The sequence below is a fragment of the Carassius gibelio genome, chromosome B19 (genome assembly GCF_023724105.1).
Source record: "Carassius gibelio isolate Cgi1373 ecotype wild population from Czech Republic chromosome B19, carGib1.2-hapl.c, whole genome shotgun sequence".
Lineage (NCBI taxonomy): Eukaryota > Metazoa > Chordata > Actinopteri > Cypriniformes > Cyprinidae > Carassius > Carassius gibelio.
The window spans coordinates 29,718,327-29,738,759 of NC_068414.1; the positions used below are offsets into that span (position 1 = coordinate 29,718,327).

The following is a 20,433-nucleotide window of genomic DNA, read 5'->3' on the forward strand; positions in this document are numbered from 1 at the left end:
TATTTTAAAGTATATCAAAATACAAACCATTATTTTATATTGTAATTACATTTTGCTAGGTTAACGTTTTTTTCTGTATTTTTGATCAAATAAATGCAGCCTTGATGAGCAGAAGAGACTTCTTTAAACTTACTGATCCCAAACTTCTGAACAGTATTGTAAGTATTTTCTATCTTTTTAAGTATTTAATATGCTATTTGCCTAGAGTTCATATGTTGCGTTACATTTTATATTGCTTTACATTGCTTTCTTACTACATAAAATACTAAAACATTTCTGATTCATGAATTCTTCTAACCTTATCTTAAAATAGTCTCTTAAACAGTAGAACTGTGAAGCAGACATGTAGTTTGTGCACTGAGAAAATCATGTGTAATTCTGACTTCTCTAAATCCAATTACATAAAGTCCTCAATCCTTTATAAATTATATAACAATTCTGTTGTACATCCTTCAAAGTAAGATGATCTCAGCTTTCACTATAAACCACTGGGTCTCAGCTGCAGTGAACCGCTAGTGAGCTAAGCAGAGCTGGCTAATCCTATTAGCTTCATACAATATGCTATATGACAGTGCGACTGCGCTGAAAAATACATTTTAAGCTTTATGCAATTCAGTGCAGCAGCAATCCGGCCTTGCAACACATGCTTCATTCTAACAACTAAGCCAGGTTTATGTCTTTGTACTGTATATACAACATTTGTCAAGCTGAGATATTTCATCCCAGGCTACAATAACCCCTTTATGTAAAGTCTGCTGCTGTGGGGCCAAAGCTGGACTTGTCGAACCGATAAACAGCTGGACGGCCAGAAACTGTGGATTATCTGCGTCTGTACAGCTGAAAGTGAGCTGATATCCAAGCAGGCTAATCATGCTAATGGCAAACGTAATTACAGCTAATCTGAGCGAGAGAGAGGCATGCCTTAATGAACTGTAATGATGGCACGTTTTTCACCCTGTGCCTGCAGGGACCTATCAGACAGCTAAAAGTGGAGAATATGAGACACATGCATTGATTAATGAAGCCTGGTACACATGCAAATGCTTAAATATGCTTGTATTTCATAGTCACTTGTAGCATGGAACGGCCTGTGTTTTTACAATACTGCAATAAATGTAAAAAATGTATGTATAACTAATATAAAATAATATTCCTTAACTGTAGACAAAGTAATTCTGAATCAAACTGGACACAACCGAAAGTGAAAAACAAAAGGACTTAAAGATGACAGGACATGAAAACGATGGAAACGATCGGCTTAATCTAATGACTGACCGCGTGACGTATCTTACCTTGCTCCTGGGTTTGCTGTTCTGCAGCAGTAAACACAAATCACAAGCACAGCTGTCAGTCACCTCAGTTTTTACCTTTATATGATTCTGCTGGCTGAACATCACTAGAACCCAGTTGGCCTTGTATTGACAGTTAATGTTTGATTACCTAATTACACATGAGAATAGTATATAATTTGGTTAATTATTATTTGGCCTCACACAGACTCTGTAGTCCCAGTAGCTTTAACTGTATATATATTTATGCCGATGTGTTCTTCAGTTATTACTAGATTAATGTTTTGTGTGGCATAAGCATATCATTAGCTCTGCAGGGCTGAACGTGTCCCGGGACAAAGGATGTGTTTATGAAGTCTCACCCAAATATTTGGCCCGTTCCTCTCGCCGCTTTTTGGCTTGTTTCTGCCGTTGCTCTGAACTCATCCCATCTGTTGAGGAAGAAGAAGATAAATGTACTTTTCATGCCTTTTCAGTAACATGAAAATTTATATTGACAGTATGTCATTTGCAAATGAAATATCATGCAAAAGTATGAAATGCAAATCAAATACCAACATTTTAGTAGCCAACACCATTGATATTCCAATTGATATTTAGGGGAAAAATGCCTTTATTTAAAAGTTAAATATTAATACAAATATTAACAAAAGCAATGGCATGATAATAAAACTAAACATAGAATACAATACTAATTAAGTAAATGCATAAATAATAAATAGTAATAATAAATGCATACATTTAATTAAGTAAACTTTGACAGCAGCAGCAATTAAGTACAAATTAAAAATGTTTATTATAAATTAATTAGTTATCAGTTATACACACAAACATATTTGAAAAACACACACACATTAGTAGCAAAAACAAGCACTACTATAATTCTACGGAATACAGAGGAAATGGAATAAATGATGATATTCTAGCTAAACTTTTAGGGGGGACAGACTTGTAAAATGCTACAAAAATTCTAAAGAGAGCTGGCTGACACACAGTAGGTAAGACAAATGCTGAGTAATGTGTCTCTCAAGCTCCTCTTCTTCTTCATTTCTTTTTCTTGAGAAATTAGAGGGTTGTAACTGACATTTTCTGTTTTGTTCTTAGCCTCAGGAGTGCATTGATTCAATCAGGATAAGTGTGACTCCAGCTCTTTGACCGCAGAGATGCTTTAACTCAAGGCATTGTGGTGAGTCAGGTATTATTCTGATCACACAGTCAAATGTAAAGGAGGTTCATTCAGTGAAGACTCATGCATCAGTGTTTCATCTATCCGTTCTTCTCGCTAAGCGTGTCCTCCTTATAATGCAATATACAGCCAACGCTTTCCCAATGAATCAAACTGTTGCCATGGCAACCGGTCTACCCCGCACCCACCATCAAAAGGACTCGGTTGGCTCTATACACTCAAGACTGTTGGAGAACACTCTGCGAGCCTTCCCCAAACACACACTGCCCAAGGTTCGCTGGATGCTTTGATGCAGGGTCATGCTGGGTTCCAGCGTCTCACCCTCTTCATGAACAATGACTTGGCTTGCTGCCACAAACGTCCCATTAGGATGCATTTAGAAAAAGGTCTTTTAAAAGTCAGTCTGATGACAGGGATGTTAACAAACATGCGGTCTACAATGCTGAGGGTGTATACGTTTTCTCACTTTCACCATTTTACTGTACACAAATGCCATGATAATTTTGAACTTACCAGTAATAATTGTAAAAATTGTAGTATTACATTTTTAAAAGAGAAAATGTACTCTATATTCTAAATGGTTCTTGTAAGTACATGTGAAAAAGCAACTATAAAATACAAATAAAACAAATTAAGAGTAATAAAACAAAATTAACTAAATAAATAATATATAATATAATATAATATTACATTATATATATATATATATATATATATATATATATATATATATATATATATATATATATATATATATATATATATATTTTTTTTTTTTTTTTTTTTTTTTTTTTGGTTTAAATGATAAATTCAATCTTAAAAATATTGTATAAATATATTAAAGGGCCCTATCTTGCACCCAGCGCAATTGACTTTGTACACCAACGCATGTGTCATTCCTATTTTGCACCCGCGCAAAGCGCGCTTTTCCCTCCACAGAGGCACGTCGCTAAACTAGTGAATGAACTTACGCTCCCTGGGCGGTTCAGCGCAAAAAAGGAGGCGTGTTCCGGCGCAAACAATCCCTGGTGCTATTGTGCTGTTCCATTAAACAATTGCGCCACTGACCAGAAAAAACCTAGTCTAAAGTCAGTGGCGCGTTGCGCGTTGTTCATTCTGCTATTTTAAGGGCGCATGCTTGACCATAATGTATAGCGTGCACAACGCGTACACACTTTGCTCATGTAATCTACACAGATGCAACAGTTATTTTTGCAAATCATAAATTGTTACACTAAAAAAAATATTAACACGTGAGATGACGGAAATCATTGTGGTATATTTTGGGTGGGTTTCTCCCATCCCCATACAACACAATTTCTCTGTCTTTCACTGCTCTTACAAGAACATCAGTCTCCTCGGCTGTGAACCGCTCCTGGCGTGCGCCTGGTAAATTACGCCATAATAATAGCAATCCATAATGGAACTTGCGCACCTGCTTTTAAAGGGAATGTTGGATGACGCTCTGATTGGTTTATTTCACGTTACGCCCAAACCACACCTATGAATAATGAAGCTACTTCAGACCAACCCATTTTAGATTTGCGCCGGGCGCAAGAGCTATTTATCCCGCCGGGAAAATAGCAACAGCGCCGAGACCCGCCCACAAACTTACTTGCGCTTCGCGCTTTGACACTTGCGTTTCAGATCGTTAAAATAGGGCCCAAAATATTATAATTATATAACAATATATTTTGTGTAATAATTATTTAATAATAATTATTAAATAATTAAATAATACAAATAATTAAATAATTTTACAATATATAATTATTTTTTATCACATTCATTAGATTAAAATACAAGCAAACCAAAATAAATACGATAAGAATAATTCAATTAAGATCCATCTATCTATCTATCTATCTATCTATCTATCTATCTATCTATCTATCTATCTATCTATCTATCTATGCTATGGTGGTTGCTATGTTCTCTCATTCAATATAATGATAACAATTCTATTCAACACCTGAAAGCTTGTATTGTACCTTTCTTTGTCGGCGGGTTGGGGCTGGATCCAGGTGTGCCGGGTCTCGGGTCAGATTTGATTGGTTCAGTTTTTGAGGGAGGGTCTGTTATGAGGGAGGAGTCTGTGACCGTCGTGTCGTCAGCTTTCAGGATCTCACTGTCCAACTCAGTATCTTTCTGAAGCGTGCCACTCGTCCCTGGAGGAGATGTGAGAACTGGAGGAGCGAGAGAAACCAAAATGAATTCACATTAAAAACATAAAGCAGAATTTGATAATTAGAATCAACCTTTGAAAGCCAACCAAAGAGTAAGCAGCGTAATTTGGCACTGACCACAATCATAATTGATGAACTTTGAAACACAGTTATTGAACTTAACTGAATCAACACTGAACTATATTGAGCTGAATAATGACACTTTTCCCTTCTGTACAGCTTGTTTATTTATTCATTCATTCATTTTATTTATTAGACCTTTGTGTATCTCTTTTCTCTGGATATAAAGGTATGGATGATGCCCTGGGGAATCAGCACTGTCACTACACATGCAATATACACTGACTGTACCCTTAGGCCTTGCTTTTCCACCTTTGTTTAATGCAAGTCCTAAACCATCCCCCATCCTTAACATAATGGATTGAGTGGCTTCTGGAGGATTAACTGAATGCTATGCTGTAGAAATCCATGACTGCAGCCCCTCAGATGAGTTTGGATAATGATCATGGCTTGAATTTAATTAGATAACAGGATGAGAAGTGACCGCTCATTTAACAGCCGACTAAATATGTTTATTCTCTTCACATCAGATGCAGAAAAGAGCTTCAGACGTGTTCAAGGTCCGCTGGAGCACCGAGACCCTCCGGAGAGCCAAAATGAAGGGCAAATAAAGGGCTGGTGGTTTCAAGCCAAAAGCTTCATCTCAGCTTCAAACAGTCAGTGCTGGGCAGAGAGGGTTGAAAATTGGCAAAAAGTCATAGTCATCTCTAACAAATGCTGCTAGAACCTAGCTATATGAAGAAACCATTTGCTAAAGCATCAAATACTACTGTATCACAACAAAATGATCAATGTCAATTATCTATGGCACACCAAAATGATAGCCTACATTAGGATTTCCCAAAATGGTGATCATGAGGGGAATATATTGAGCTTTTTATTTATCGATTTGCATTTCAGTCAGTTTGAAACCAGTTTTTATTTTTTGTGTTCTGTGTCTTTTGTCAGTTTAGTAATTTTTGTTTTTATTTGTCTTAATAATATGTCTTTTTACATATTATTTTAATAATAATCAAGTAAAACATTGTCTTGGTATTTAAAAAATAAAATAAAAAAGGTTTTATATTTTATTTTATTTCAGTTAGCACTTATTTTAAGTAACAACAATATTTGAATGACAATTTTGCATTTTTAAAGTTTTTTGTTTTGTTTACTACAATAACCCTGATATTACTAGTCAATAATAATCGGAAAAATGTCTGTTGAATTGCAACTTAAAAACTGACCGCTGACTTTGTGTGAATCAAAACTACTGTGCCACACCAAGTTTTTTATCTTTTATCAAAACTTCAATGTTGAACGGTTGACCTCTGACCTCAGGGGGTAAACATGAGGTCAGCGTGGGTCTGAACGTCCTGTTTTAATCAGAGTGCATGTCTGTGTTTCTCCAGTTGTTTCTGGGGGTCGATGAGGTTTCTGTCTTCGAATGTGCAGCTGTCGTCTTGTTAGGGCCAGCCTCATGACAGAAAGACAAACAGCCTACAGACGCTACACTGCTGTTCAGAAGTGCAAAGAGACAATCGCTGAACTTCGCTACTGTAAATAACTCAGAGAAAACCATAAGCCAGTAAATAAAGTACACTGTTGGCAATTCATCCCCACACATCGAAGCCCAATGATAAGTCCCAGCTTCTTCTCTGTACTCTGTTTCTAGAGGAAGTCAAGTTCCCATGTTGGGTCTATAAAGGTTAGCAGCAGGCCAGTGTCTCACTGCTGAGACCAACGGGACAAACTGTCTGTGTTAACAAAGAAACGCCATCTGTCCCGGGAAAGACACAGAAGAGTGTCATTTTTCTTCTGCTTAGAAACAGATACGCTCACACTAATCAGATGCTAAATTACTCTCATTTGGAGATGGAATTAATTAGCTCTTTAAGCATGTTAGATGTGAGATACCATAAGCAGACAGTGATTTGTTATCAGAAGATTATGGCTAATTTAGGATGGAGATTTAACGAAATTCAGTTCAAACGTCAAATCGTCCACATGAAAACAAGTGCAAACTCTTTAGTTATGAGTTACATTAAATGCATTTAGACCTGTTAGAATTACTGCAATCACATTCCATGTTTGTAAAATAATCAAAAAGTAAGACTCATGGGGGATATTTTGAGGATCCATTGGTTATTTTGATCAGATGAAGTCTTCTCTACATTAGTTAGGGCTGCAAGATGAAATAAGTAATATTTATTTAATAATAAATAACACAAGGTGTGGTTTGAAAATGATGAAATTAAGACTTTTCGTAAATTTTCATTTTAAAGTTAAACTGTGCAATAACATGATTATCATTTTATTATTTTTTATTAAATACAGTTTTTTTACAGTTAAATATTAGTGTCTTTTTATATGCATGTAATATGTAATCTTTAACATTAAGAGGTGGTAATGCCATTTTAACAGTGCTGTGATATGAATAATTATACTAATTATAATGGTTGACGCTGTCTTTAATTACCCATCAGAATGGCAACAGGAACAAATACAAAACCTCCCAAGATGCACTAGGGGAAAATCTAGAAAAAGAGGTCAGTACTAAAGTTTTGTGAGCTTGAAAGAGAAAGAAAAACATTGCATGTGATCCAGGGATGAGACAATGTTTGGGCAAAGGGACAAAGAGATAAAAACAGCAGTAAAACCCGAGACTAAAGCATAAAAAGGGTTTAGGACATGTCCGGGCAGATCATCAGAGAAACCCTCAATACAGAGACGACGTGTCTGGAATTTCGGGGAAAAAAGAGACAGATCTTCCTGACAGGCTTTGTGCTGCAGTACATTTGGTGTTTGAGAGAAAAGGCCGGATGAATCTTCTTCCTGACCACAGACACCTGCGTTTGAGTATAAAAGTTCACGTCATGTGACAGACACAGATCTGTCAGGTTCATCGATTCGAGTTTCACCTCTATAAGTAAAAATAGTGTTGTTTTAGGTTGCCAAGGTGTTGCAGTGCACAAACTAAAACTATATATCAAAAAATATTTTAAATAAAGTTCAAATTAAGCAAAATATAACTATGATACATTTAAATGAATGAAAATGAGAAATGTTGCCTTTGAAACTAAAAGAAATAAGTATAAATTGATTCACTATAATGATAAATAAATAAATAGACTAAATAAATAAAAACTTAAATGTCAAACTTAAATTTTAGGCTAATATATATATATATAAATGGTTAGGTAATAGGGTTTTATAGTTAACTAAAATGTAAACGTTTTCTTACTTGAAATAACACTGAAATTAAAAATAAAAAAATAAAAAATTATTTGATAAAAGAGGCAACATTTATATTTTTTCTAAAAAAAATAAATAAATAAATAAAACTCAAAACTCAAATAAAAATAAATGAGACATAATCAGTAGTATAAAAGATAAAAATGACAAAAAATATAAAAACCCATATAAAATATTATATGAAATGTACTGTAAATACTTTAGTTAATTTTGTAGTATAATTTATGTGCTATTATTATTTATTATTATTATTATTATTATTATTATTATTATCATTATTATTATTATTATTATTATTATTATTATTATTATTATTAAATCTTAGATTGAATGTAATTTTAATTTCAGTTTTAGTTATTATTTATTTCCAAATCATTTAATATTTAGAGATTTTATACAAACTTTATTTCAATTAACAAAATGGGTTTAATAGTTTTAGTTAACGATGGAAGAACAAATATAGACAGAAGTTAGACGACTACTTTTAGACAAACAACAACTATGGTTAAAAAGCTATAAAATCCATAACTCAAGATTCATTCTTATGGATTTGAATTTACATAAGTTTGAATTTACATTGAAAAAAACACAAAGTGGACACATTTCTTCATTGCTCTTAATGTAATCACACTCCTATCTAAATAAAGTATGTTTTTTCCTTATGATTTAAAAATACTCTCTGTTCTGCGGGTTTTGCATTAGCGTATGTGCTCGATGAAGGGATTTACAGACACAATGGTGTGAAGTGGGTCAGTGGCACGTCCACAACAGGTCTGTGTGTGTCAGCAGCGGAGGCAAGAGTACAAGACTCAGTGGATGTGGGTCAGTCGGACCTCAGGCATGTGCGGCATGCATCTCTACTGTCTGTGTGGATGGCAACAGAACACAACATGGCACAGGACTGTCAGAGAGCAGCAGCAGAGCTAAACAAGGACACTCAGAGACTCTACTGTTTACACTTAAAACCACAACCACAAATACCTATTGCTAATAATTGAATTGTAAGTGTCCTGCAAGCAGTAAACTTTATATCCTTTTCACATGGGTCATTCACAGGGAACTGTGCTATTTGTGTCCCAATGTGTCCCACATTTAACATTTGACAAATTTAAAGTTTAATAAGTATTGCAAAAGAAATTTAAATTGTATTTAGGTTCTTATCAGATCATTTGCATCTCTGTTACCGAATCAATACATTTTATTGAAATTAAAATTATAACTCTATATTGAAAATAATGGTTTGACCTTTCTGGCATCATATTTAGGGCAGTTACATAATTATAAATCTTTTCCGACTGGTTCAAACATGCTTAAACTTAAACCCTCACATAGTTGAACTTTGCATTAAAAAACTTGATTAACTTTATATACTTTTTTCTAGGCATAAAGAACAAACAATATTGACTGTGATTAATGTGGTGTGATGTGATCATTTTTGCTTGTTGAGATTATTATTAGCCATTTATTATGACCTTTTATGACATTAAAACTCTGTTTAATTAATTCAAAAGTTAAATACTTTTATTTATCAAGGATGCATAGAAGTGAAGTGATAGTAAAGACATGTCTAACGTTACAAAATGTTTCTATTTCAGATAAATGCTGTTCTTTTGAACTTTCTATTTATCAAATGAGAAAGATTAATTGAGGTTTCCACAAAAAATATTTAGAACCACAATTGTTTTCAACATTTTTAATATGATTTTTTAAATATTTGTTTTTATTTTTTGAGCAGCAATGATCATGTGACACTGAAGACTTATTATTCAATATTATTTTAAATATTTATTTATTTAATACATTAATGAATTAATATTTAATTTAACATTAATAAATTAATATTTAATTTTTTTATAATTAAATAGTATTTATTAAATATTATTATCAAATGGCTGCTAAAAATTAAGCTTTGCTTCACATTAATAAATTACATTTTAAAATAGATTCAATTAGAAAACAGTTACTTATAATGTAATATATTTCATAATTTTATTTTCAAACACCAATCTTTTGAGCTTTTAACTACAACAAAGCACAAATTGATACTATCAGAATTTACTTAATACTAAAATAGAAATGGTAGATGTTAATGATTAGTTTAAGAATAACTTTCCTGAAAATGACAGCATCAAGTAGCACCACAGTTATGTGTCTGTTAAAGTAAGAATAAACAGCAGAAACGATGTATATCTGATGTTTTAAACAGAGCTGAAATACTGTAAGCTGTTCCTGCTGCTCTAAAGATCTCAGTGTTTCAGTAGCCCTGATAAAACACAACAACCCGTCTACTTTGAAATAAAAATCTCTGCAGTGCATCACTGCTGCCTAAACCATAACACCTGTTTCTACAGAACATCTGTATAAGTCTAGACCCTTTGTCATGTGACAAAACTAAACACAACCCTTAAGATATCTTTCAATCCAAATCAAGTACATCCACAGCACTATAAATTCAAAACAGAGCAATGAACAGCAACAGAATTGCATGGATCTCTTGGGGATCTTCTGAAGAATCCAGTTGAGTGAAAACAGTCCGTCTCGCAGATCAACATCTGCACTGACACACAGTACGAGTGCTCGACTCGTCCAAACACCATTAATATTTGAACAGCCCTCTGCATCTCTCCCACTCATGTGCACAAATGGAGACAGTCAGAAACAGCTCATATCTTGATATACGGCTGTGAGATAATAGGGCAAGACTGATGTCATGGCTAAACGTTGTTCTTCAAACTAGACAGCTCATAGCACAAAAAACGAGTCCCAATCCAACAACCACACGGCCTGAACGGTTGCCCTGATTACAGACACAACAAACACACAACAACGGCAATCGTATCAAACCAAAAAACTGCCTGTAAGTGCTATATTACATAATGTGGTAATTGGTCTCCAACTGAGACGCATCCTGTTTGTTTGGTGTGTGATTATCCAGACTGATCATTTAGAAATAATCAGCATCAATGAACACTTCAGCTGGGCACAATGAGACATATTTTATAGGCTATATGAGAGAACACGCAAAAAAATTATTCACAGTTATTTGTATTTTTCATGGTGATTTTTTATTTTTTTTTGCAAACATCTAAAAGCCTCAGATCAGTAAAGATGAGATAAGCCGGTATTAAGGGATTTTATCAATCTAAATTAAAGTTGGCCTTAAATGTAGGTTTAATGGAAAGAGCATCCAAATGTACATAAGCTTGTGTGTGTTACAGTATGTGTGTGGACATGAAGGATGTCTGCACCGTGACTTTGTTTACATCCATCCGTCTGCATGTTTTGGCAGCTGCCTTCAGCAGCATAGGAAATGTCAACGGGAAATTAAACTTACTTACTGCATGTTTCTGAGTGAACTGCTTTTTACATTTAGATGTATGCATCTAGCAGATGCTTTTATCCAAAGTGACTCATGTTATCTTTTTTAGTGCCACGCTCCACTGTCTGAGTTATAAGGTGATGTGTATGAATCATTTGTAGTCTTATAAACTGATCATAATACAAAGTGGACTAAAAAGTAAGGGTGAAAAGTCAGAATAAGAGACCTAACAGCTAATAAAAACATCCGTATGTAATCCACATGACTCCAGACCTTTAATTAAGGTCTTGTGAAGTGCGTGTTTGTAACATATGTAGGCATTTTTAACTCCAAACAGATCTTCTATTCATAATATTGCTTCCTCCAGTGACAAAAGTCATCTCGCTTGAATCAGGAGAGAAATATGCACAGATCAAGCACTGTTTATGAGCACAAACAGGACAAAAGATGTCTACACAATTATTTTGATGGGAAAGGACAAAGGATTGACTTTTTAATTATGGATTAAGGAGTCGTATTTTTGACGGCACCCATTCACTGCAGAGGATCCACTGGTGAGAAAGTGATGTAATGCTAAGAATCTCCAAATCTGTTCTAATGAAAACAATTATAATTCTCACATAAACCCCCCAAAAATGTGAAAAGGCATGACAGGAGTGTAGCACAGGGTATCTAGGTTTGTCTGTGTCACGTCTAGCCGCCTCTGTGTGCACTGAAGCAGAAGAGGACTTATATAAGTATGTAAAACAGAGCAAACTGATGCTGCCTGCCGTGACAGCTGATCCTGCAGAGAAGTATCAAGGGTGAAGGCTCTCTGACACATTGCAGTATAAAATAGCTGTCGGAAAAAATGTCTTAAAAATGATGAAAACCAGTGAAAAGGGATGAGAATTGAATGGCCTAATGGTTAGATCCCTGAACCTCAGGGGTTTAATCCTATAAACTTTATGATGAATAAAGTGAAGCATCCACCTTATCACCTTGAGCAAACCACTTTAGAAACATTAAATTACTCGAGACGCACACAGTAACAAGCAGCTTTTGATTGTACAAATGCAGTCAAACAGAGAAAAAAACTTCATGTTTAGAGGGAAATGCTATGTAATTTTTCCCCTTCCATTAGGATACCACTTGATACTGAGGTCATTTTATGGAGGACATATAGTGAAAGTGGAAATGACACTTCCTGAGCACCTAGCCAAGCCACCATGACTCGATTTCTAAACACTGACGGCCAGGCAGCACTCCGTGAAGAGCATCTAATATTACTCTCATCAAATGACCATGTCTATAAATACCTTCAGGTCTGTTCGGACACACTTGGGGGAAAGTGTTAATGTGGCTTCCCCTGGCACATGCTGCAGCGGCAGAAGATTCATTTTGAAGGTCAACAGAGGCAGATGAGAGAACATCAGGGAAAGAATCCAAGAAAATGTGAGTCATGTGACTCATTCCCAGCATGAAACGCCTTCTGAGATCACCAGACATGCTGCAAACTCTCTCTTTCTGCACTACGTCCTAATAGATGTTTTTCTTAGCAATTGCACGACATCTGTTTTAGATTATATTACGGCTGCTGAAACAGTTTGAGGTGTGGCAATGCTGTTTCTAGATCAGTGTTATGGGCTAATAATGTCGAGCATAAGGGGTGCAAGCCCGCCTGCGCAGCTGTGGGGCTAATATTAGCAGGCCTGTCCTGTGACCACACTGGAGCGGGACAGGCGACGGACGGGTCTGTGAACACACACACAAGCACATGCTAACGACTGTTTTCTCTTTCTGACACACACACATCTCGTCAAATCCACACTGACGGCTACAGCTGCTGGAGAACCAATTGAGACTTCATCTGTGCACCACACGAAGTTCATACTAACTGCATTAACATACACTACACAACAGCATCTAAAACTTACTGTGCTCAACATATACAAACCAGGGGCAGAAATAAACAGATATACATACCTTTGAATTGATTTAAAGGGCCATTTTTTAATTTGTGAAAACATATTTTTGTACCCATATAAGTTGGCTGTTACAAAATCGACACCAAAATGCAAAAGCAGCTGGAAAAAAGAGAGCAGATCTATAGGATTAAAATAAAATAAAAATGTGTTAGGAAATATTCATTTATTATTACATTGATAATAAGATTATTATATTATTAAATCTCAAATACCACAAATTAGCATATATTTAAAAACAGTGGAAATCAATACAATTCACTTGATCTCCAAAGTCCTGGCTAATGTTTCAAAACCATAAAATGTCTAAAATTTAAGTAAATATTTAATAAAAGCAAAAAGCATCTCAAAGATGTGGTATAGATCATTTTTATTTAATAATCAAAATAATAACTGAAACAATAAAACTCATAAATCATTTATTATTTGTGCTATACTTACTATTTTAATAACAATAAATTATGCATTAATTAATGCAAGTAACCCTAAGACAAACCCTAACCATACATGTAGTTAAATAACTCAGTGCTTAAATGTATAATTACATCGTAACAAGGACACCTTATAATAAAGTGTAACCTAATTGATTAATAAATAAATTAGTTTAATAATAATAATATGGGCATTATGTCATTCCAAACAACATTTCATTACTTGGTAAAACTCATTTTAAACTTATTGTTCCCTTACAGTAAAATACTATAGCACACTATAATTAGAAAAAATATAAATATTTAAATATTGAGACCAAAATGATTTTTGTCTAAAAAAAAACCCTGCATGTATATGAAGAACAGAACATATCTTCTTTACACAAATATAGTCCAAGCACACTGGAGCCTTACCAACCACACTTTGCTGATTCGACATTCTTCCTGAGACCACCAACCAACCCTGGACAAGAAGTCAAATAATAAACAGAGCCAACAGACTGCTGGAGTAAACTCTAAAGGTTTTCTTCTTTTACAAAGAAGAAACTTAAAAAAAAAAAAAAGCCCCAACGGTTCATAAAGCACTTCTTAAGCTTTAAATACCTTTAAATATGTCTGATGTGCTTACAGGAACTCCTTAAGTCTGAAAACCTCTGTTGGTCTGCGGAAGGAATGGAAGAAATCTCACTGATGAAACTATAAACTAAAAGTGCTGGGTAGAGTTTGCTAGAATGCCACAAGCTTGAATATAATAGAAACTAGACCCTAGGCATGTAATGTTTTGTCTAATTACAAAATAATAAGCATCATTTCTGCATAAATTAGCATATTTAATCACACTTTACAAACATCCTCTCTGCACACCAACAATGAGATTCATTATTCAGAAGTTATTCAAAGTTTGACCTCATTTTCAGATCTGTGTGCTGGTAAACACATATGCATTCAGCTAAATTTAAAATTGTCTGTCCTTGAGGGGATCCTGTTTTCTCATGTTTGGACTCAAAAGGAATTCACATGCCCCGCTTACGTAACACGGAGACAGATTTCCACTGTTTTCCTGTCGCCGAGACAAAGTCATTGTGCAATAGTGAAGACTTGATCTAATTAAGCACATTCTCACTTTGTTTACATTTCAGCTGCCGCGACAAAACTGGATCCTGACTTCCACGGCCCTGCAGACGCCACACCTCATTATGTTAGCAGAACTGCAGATGAAAACGATTACGCTCTAATTTCAAGGTGCACACTGTCAGTAAAACATAAATGACTGAGATCTAAAACATCAGCACAAGCCATCATTTTGAGCTTTAGGGTAAATAAAGCTTGGAGTGGAAAGAATGGCTAAATTATGGTGTTCCTCCATGTAAAAATTACTTTGTCTGTCAGTTGCTTCTTAAAGGAATAGTTCACACAAAAATGAAAATCTGATGACAAACACATCATAGTTGACCTGAGGTTGAGTTTTTTGTTTCTTCATGGGAACACATTTGCAGAAAATTAGCATTACACGACTTGCTCACCAATGAATCCTCTGCAGTGAATGGGTGCCGCCAGAATGAGAGTCAAAACAGATGCTAAAACATCACCATAATTTACAAGTAATCCACATGACTCCAGTCTCCAGTTCAATAAACATATTGTGATGCAAAAAATGTATAAAAAACAAATCCATGATTGTAGATATCTTTGGGATATATAACTTCTTAAACATTCGACTAAAAACTTTTTTATTTTTTATTTTATATTAATACTTTATAGAACCCAGAAACCAGAAATACTGACGTTCCTATAATTAGAAATAATGTTCTATCACCAAAGAACAATACAGCAACTCAAGAAAACTATACAGCTGAATTCTTGCAAATTCAAGGTCTGATATTAATTTTAATGCATAAATCATATTAAAAACATGTAGTTTCCCATCTATTACTACATTCAAAGCTGCTTCGAGAAACAGATTTTTACAACACTCTAGTTCTCATTGTTTCTTTCATTTTCTTGCTCTTGCGCCCATATAAAACTTCAGATTCAGGCTTCTGGAAACAAATATCTCACATGAAAAGAAATCCTTCCATGCTGCTGCTTCCCTCCTCTCTCTATTCCTTCCTCCTCCCTTTCCTTTTCCGTCTTTCCACACGGTTATGACACACAGCTCTTGCCAAAGATACCTCCAAAAATAGAAGTCATCCTCTCTCATTACTTCACGACATTATGGTGAAAACAGTCCCGAATAACGATTACTCAAGGACTACACCGACTGCCATGATGTTTGAACCACAGAATCATGGTCATATGCCACAAACAACTCATATTTTCCGCTGAAAGCAGAAGTGAAAATGGGGTTTCTTGGTTTCTATATATATGTATATACAGTATGTATTATTATTTTTTTTTTTTACAAAAGTTGTATGATTTGCAGATTTAGATGATTAGGATACAGTTGAAATCACCTCTAGAATCTGTATGTTATTAGCCTGGCAGAAAAATGCATTTAAAGTGTTTTGTTTTTTTATAGCAGTCTGTTGGGTAATATTATAATGAAATTCTTAGCTGAAACCTGTCGCAATAATCCCATGCAGTCTGCTGAGCTGGCCACTTTGGCCAGATATCCAAATTTCCAATCCTCCAAGACCACTTGGGGGAAAAAAGCAGGAAATACTTTGCCATTGAGAATATCCACGTCATACATTACTAACACAGACAAGAGCCTTCGGCTTGAACAATAACTCCATCCCACAGGAAATAAACCCTTTCTCATCTAGGCCTGGTCTTAAAAAAAAGGCTCTTCAATGCTTCCCTGCAGCACTTTAGGTTCAGCAAAGTGCCCTTTTCTTTTTAAGACATTAAGATGTGAGTTTCTAAATAGCTCTTTGGAGATTTTATGCATGTGTGAATACTTTGCAAACTTGGAAGTGGATAAACATTTCTACTACAGATTCTGCAGATTTGAAGTATGTCACCATACTGGAATTGAAATCTGCAAGAATAAAAAACTACAGAGCAAATCAGTATGAAGTTACAGCCACATTAGCAACTACTATTGGAAATAAAACAATAAAAATAACAGATTTTCTGACCTAAAGGTTCTCGTATGCTCTAAAACACTCTACAGGTTTAATTGACATCTTTACTCTAAACAAGACAGCTAAATCAAAATGGTGCAAAATAAAGTTCTGTGTTATGAAGCTGATTCTTATTGTCTGTGCAGCATAAGAAAATGTCTTGCAGTGTGTGAGAGAGAAAACCCCTGTGATGGAGAAACAGTGTTCCTTTGAACAAGTTCAGTCTTGGAGAATCTTGGTCCTGTGCCCAAAACACTTACTACAAAGCAATCAATGTTGCTGTACAGAGGATTTTCTGACCTGTCTCTCTCTCTCTCTCTCTGTCTCTCTAAGCCTCAGGCTACAGGACAAGACGTCCATCAAAGCTGACAATAATGCCACACTGGTGTCCATGACTCAGCTGGCCCAAGGTGTGAGAAATACAGCTGCCACTGATCTAAAATCAGCTTTGTATTCACAGGATGTGAATAACTGATACAGGAAAATATGTGGAAGGAACTGAATAAGGTCTTTTATTAAAGAGCCACAAGAATGGCAGGGCAGATCAATATAACATTAAAGATGCTTTACAGTGTAATCCCTATTATCATCATGATGCAACGGTGTTCTGGGGGGTTTCTAGGTTGTAGTTCACTGGCCCGGTTCAAGAGAGTTGAGAACGAGGACTGTCTGTAACACAGTCATCACATAGGAATGCATTTACAAGTTTCCTCCTTTTTTGGTGCATTCTGCCAGTTCAAAACAACCTGATTTAAAACGACAAATACCAAGAGACAGGAATGTGCTCAAACTAAGATCATGTGAGATAATGACTAGACGTTTCCATAGCATAACCCAGATTTACCGGCGTTACCTGAACCACACATCTGGAGGCAGCACTTGACCTTGCTGTTAAAGTAAATTTTAGTCTAGTTAAAACTAAGGGATTGCATTCTATTTCTTTCAAAGAAGCTTACATTAAATTATACCTAGCCTGAGGTTAAATGCATTGCTAAAGGACACTATAGCTGTGGATCATAAGTTATGCCTTATGGGATTTGAACCTGCTACATCTGGGTTTCATGCTGGATCTATAAAAATTATTCTACAGGATACATTTAAAATATTTTCCCATAAAAAATGAATAAAGCAACAACAAATCTGCACAGCAAAGATGGCACAGACGTGTTTCTGAGGTAGCATTTAGAAGTCTGTTTAATGCTGCACAGAAGTGGCATAAGTGCATTTACAAAGCAATTGCACATTTGGATACTGCGGTTGAGGTGGGTCAGAACAGATATAATTTAGCCTGGGTTTAATGTGCCATTGCGACTTTACACAGAATTTAGAGCAGGCGCAGAGCAGCCTTAAATCTTCTCTCTTGGATGTAAAAAAGAAAATACAACATTATCTGCATGCCTGAAAAGTTGGGAATCAGTATCCTTGTCCTATTTATAAAAGATATGTAGATTAATAAATATAAGATCAATATTATATATTAAAAATACTGAAAAATCTTTCAAACAAAAATTCTTAATTTACTTGAGAAATACAATTATATAATTCTAATTTATTTAACCTCATTGGCAAATTGCTTAAAATTTAGCAAAACAAGTAAATTAATCTTGTTTTAAGGATGTTAAGATATTGTTTTACAGGCAAACAATATAAAACACTGATTACGAACATTTATTTTCGTAGTTTCGAATTGCTTAATAACATTGAGTTCTGTATTGCAATAGACAGATGAATCATGATGCAACAACGAAAAATCTGTGGGCTTTCATTTGGTGCTTATTAATACGGACTCTAATAGAAAGGTAGAGGTTAATTAGACACGCGCACACCGGTAAACTGCATTTAAATCCATGAAACCTCTTATTGTATAAACGCTCGGATGCTTTTCTCGTGGAAATATAGCAATGATCAAACTAAACAGTTAATATATTGTACGAATCGTGTTAGGTAGGCCACAATAAATGAAGAATGCTGACATTAAAGGACAAATTTTGCTCACTGAAATGCGAAAAACCGTTATCCAGGTCACGCGCATTGCATATGGGCCGTTACTTCTGTAGTTTTCTTAATGACAGGTGGCACAGGAACCTTAATAAACAAGCTTAAATATAATAATAGGTTTATACAAAATATAAACACCATGACATGACTGAAAATGTGCGCATATATTAATACTCTAGCAATATATTCTGCGTCCTATGACCACCAGTGCGTTTATCCAGGGCTTCAGGGACATTTTATACGCATTTTTTAATACAGTTGTACTAACCTTTGTCTGACAGCGTAAGTTTTTCTTCAAAGCTGCTCTCTAGAGACTTGTTCTCCATTTTGTTCATAGTTTGCGGTCAGTCATTCCATTACAGGGTCCAAAAGAGACGCGTGGAAAAGAGGAACTCCCGGTTATGAACACACCCGAATGCAGTGGCCCTTTAAATCTGGTCAGTAACGAACAGTAGCGCTCAATTAATAGAGTAATACGATCGATGATTGATTAAATTCGTTATTCCCACTGAAATGTGTGATGATCTCAGCTGTGAAAACTAAAGATAGAGAAGTAGGGGAGCCCAGGTCCATGGCCCTGCCCACCTCACAGCAGCCGCTAACTGAATACAGAGGCTCGGTGGTGCGGGACGCGCTGTGCCTATTCACTGGAGCGAACCATTCACCAGGATGGGGGACACTGACACACAGTTAGCGCATTTGAAAATGTTGTTCATGGTTATATACACTACTTCTGGTTTTACATATCTTATTTAGACATATACATTTTGGATCAATCTGGAGCCTCCTCAGGTGCTGTGAAAGAAAAGGTAAGTTTGTAGGGTTTTGCTGAATGGCTCCCCCTCTCGGTTTCTAAAAGCTGGATCTGCGGCATCAGGATTGAGGCAAGGGTACACGTCCTTCAAGGAGTCCCGCTGGAAAACTGAGGTGGATCCCACTTTTAAGTACTCATCAAATTTACACTATGACCTGGTGAGCCTGCAAACCTAATACATTTAATTTTATAAGTGATTAGTAAAATATGTGCATTTAGCAGAAAAACTGTTCAATAAAAATGCTTCATATTTTAAAGGGTTAGTTCACCCAAAAATGAAAATTATGTCATTAATGAAATAATGATCCTCATGTCGTTCCAAACCCGTAAGACCTCCATTCATCTTCGGAACTTTAAGATAATTTAGATTTAGTCCGAGCGCTTTCTGTCCCTCCATTGAAAATGTATGTACGGTATACTGTCCATGTCCAGAAAGGTAATAAAAACATCTTCAAAGTAGTCCATGTGACATCAGTGGGTAAGTTAGAATTTGTTGAAGCATCGGAAATACATTTTGGTCCAAAAATAACAAAAACTACGACTTTATTCAGCATTGTCTTCTCTTTCGTGTCTGTTGTGAGAGAGTTCACTGCAGTTTAGTGATATCCGGTTCGCGAACCAGTTCACCGAATCAAACTGAATCGTTTGAAACGGTTCACGTCTCAAATAAACATTAATCCACAAATTACTTAAGCTTTTAATATTTGTTTAATGTGGCTGACACTCCCTCTGAGTTAAAACAAACCAATATCCCGCAGTAATTCATGTACTCAAACAGTACACTGTCTGAACTACTACTAAAGGTATTTATTTACTTATTTGAAAAAAATTAAAAAAATTATAACGTAAACTAAAACTAAATGTAAAAATAAATTATACCTGAAATA

At 35.3% G+C, this 20,433-nt stretch overlaps 1 protein-coding gene across 10 annotated transcripts in view; it reads right to left on the bottom strand.

Annotated features, from left to right (window-relative positions):
- The window catches only part of LOC127979131 (MAP7 domain-containing protein 1-like), a 39,226-nt gene extending 19,880 nt beyond the window's left edge, over positions 1 to 19,346 (bottom strand). For 8 of the 10 annotated variants that reach the window (XM_052584329.1, XM_052584327.1, XM_052584325.1 and 5 more), the window contains exons 1-4: positions 19,001 to 19,346; positions 4,467 to 4,661; positions 1,652 to 1,720; positions 1,293 to 1,313 (exon numbers count right to left, since the gene is read on the bottom strand). In XM_052584329.1, coding sequence (XP_052440289.1) covers positions 1,293 to 1,313; positions 1,652 to 1,720; positions 4,467 to 4,661; positions 19,001 to 19,067 — 352 coding nt within the window. In that variant the 5' untranslated portion in view covers positions 19,068 to 19,346. The remainder of the gene's footprint in view (positions 1 to 1,292; positions 1,314 to 1,651; positions 1,721 to 4,466; positions 4,662 to 19,000) is intronic. The other 2 variants (XM_052584331.1, XM_052584328.1) reach the window with 1 other exon arrangement.
- Between the last annotated feature and the right edge of the window lie 1,087 nt (positions 19,347 to 20,433).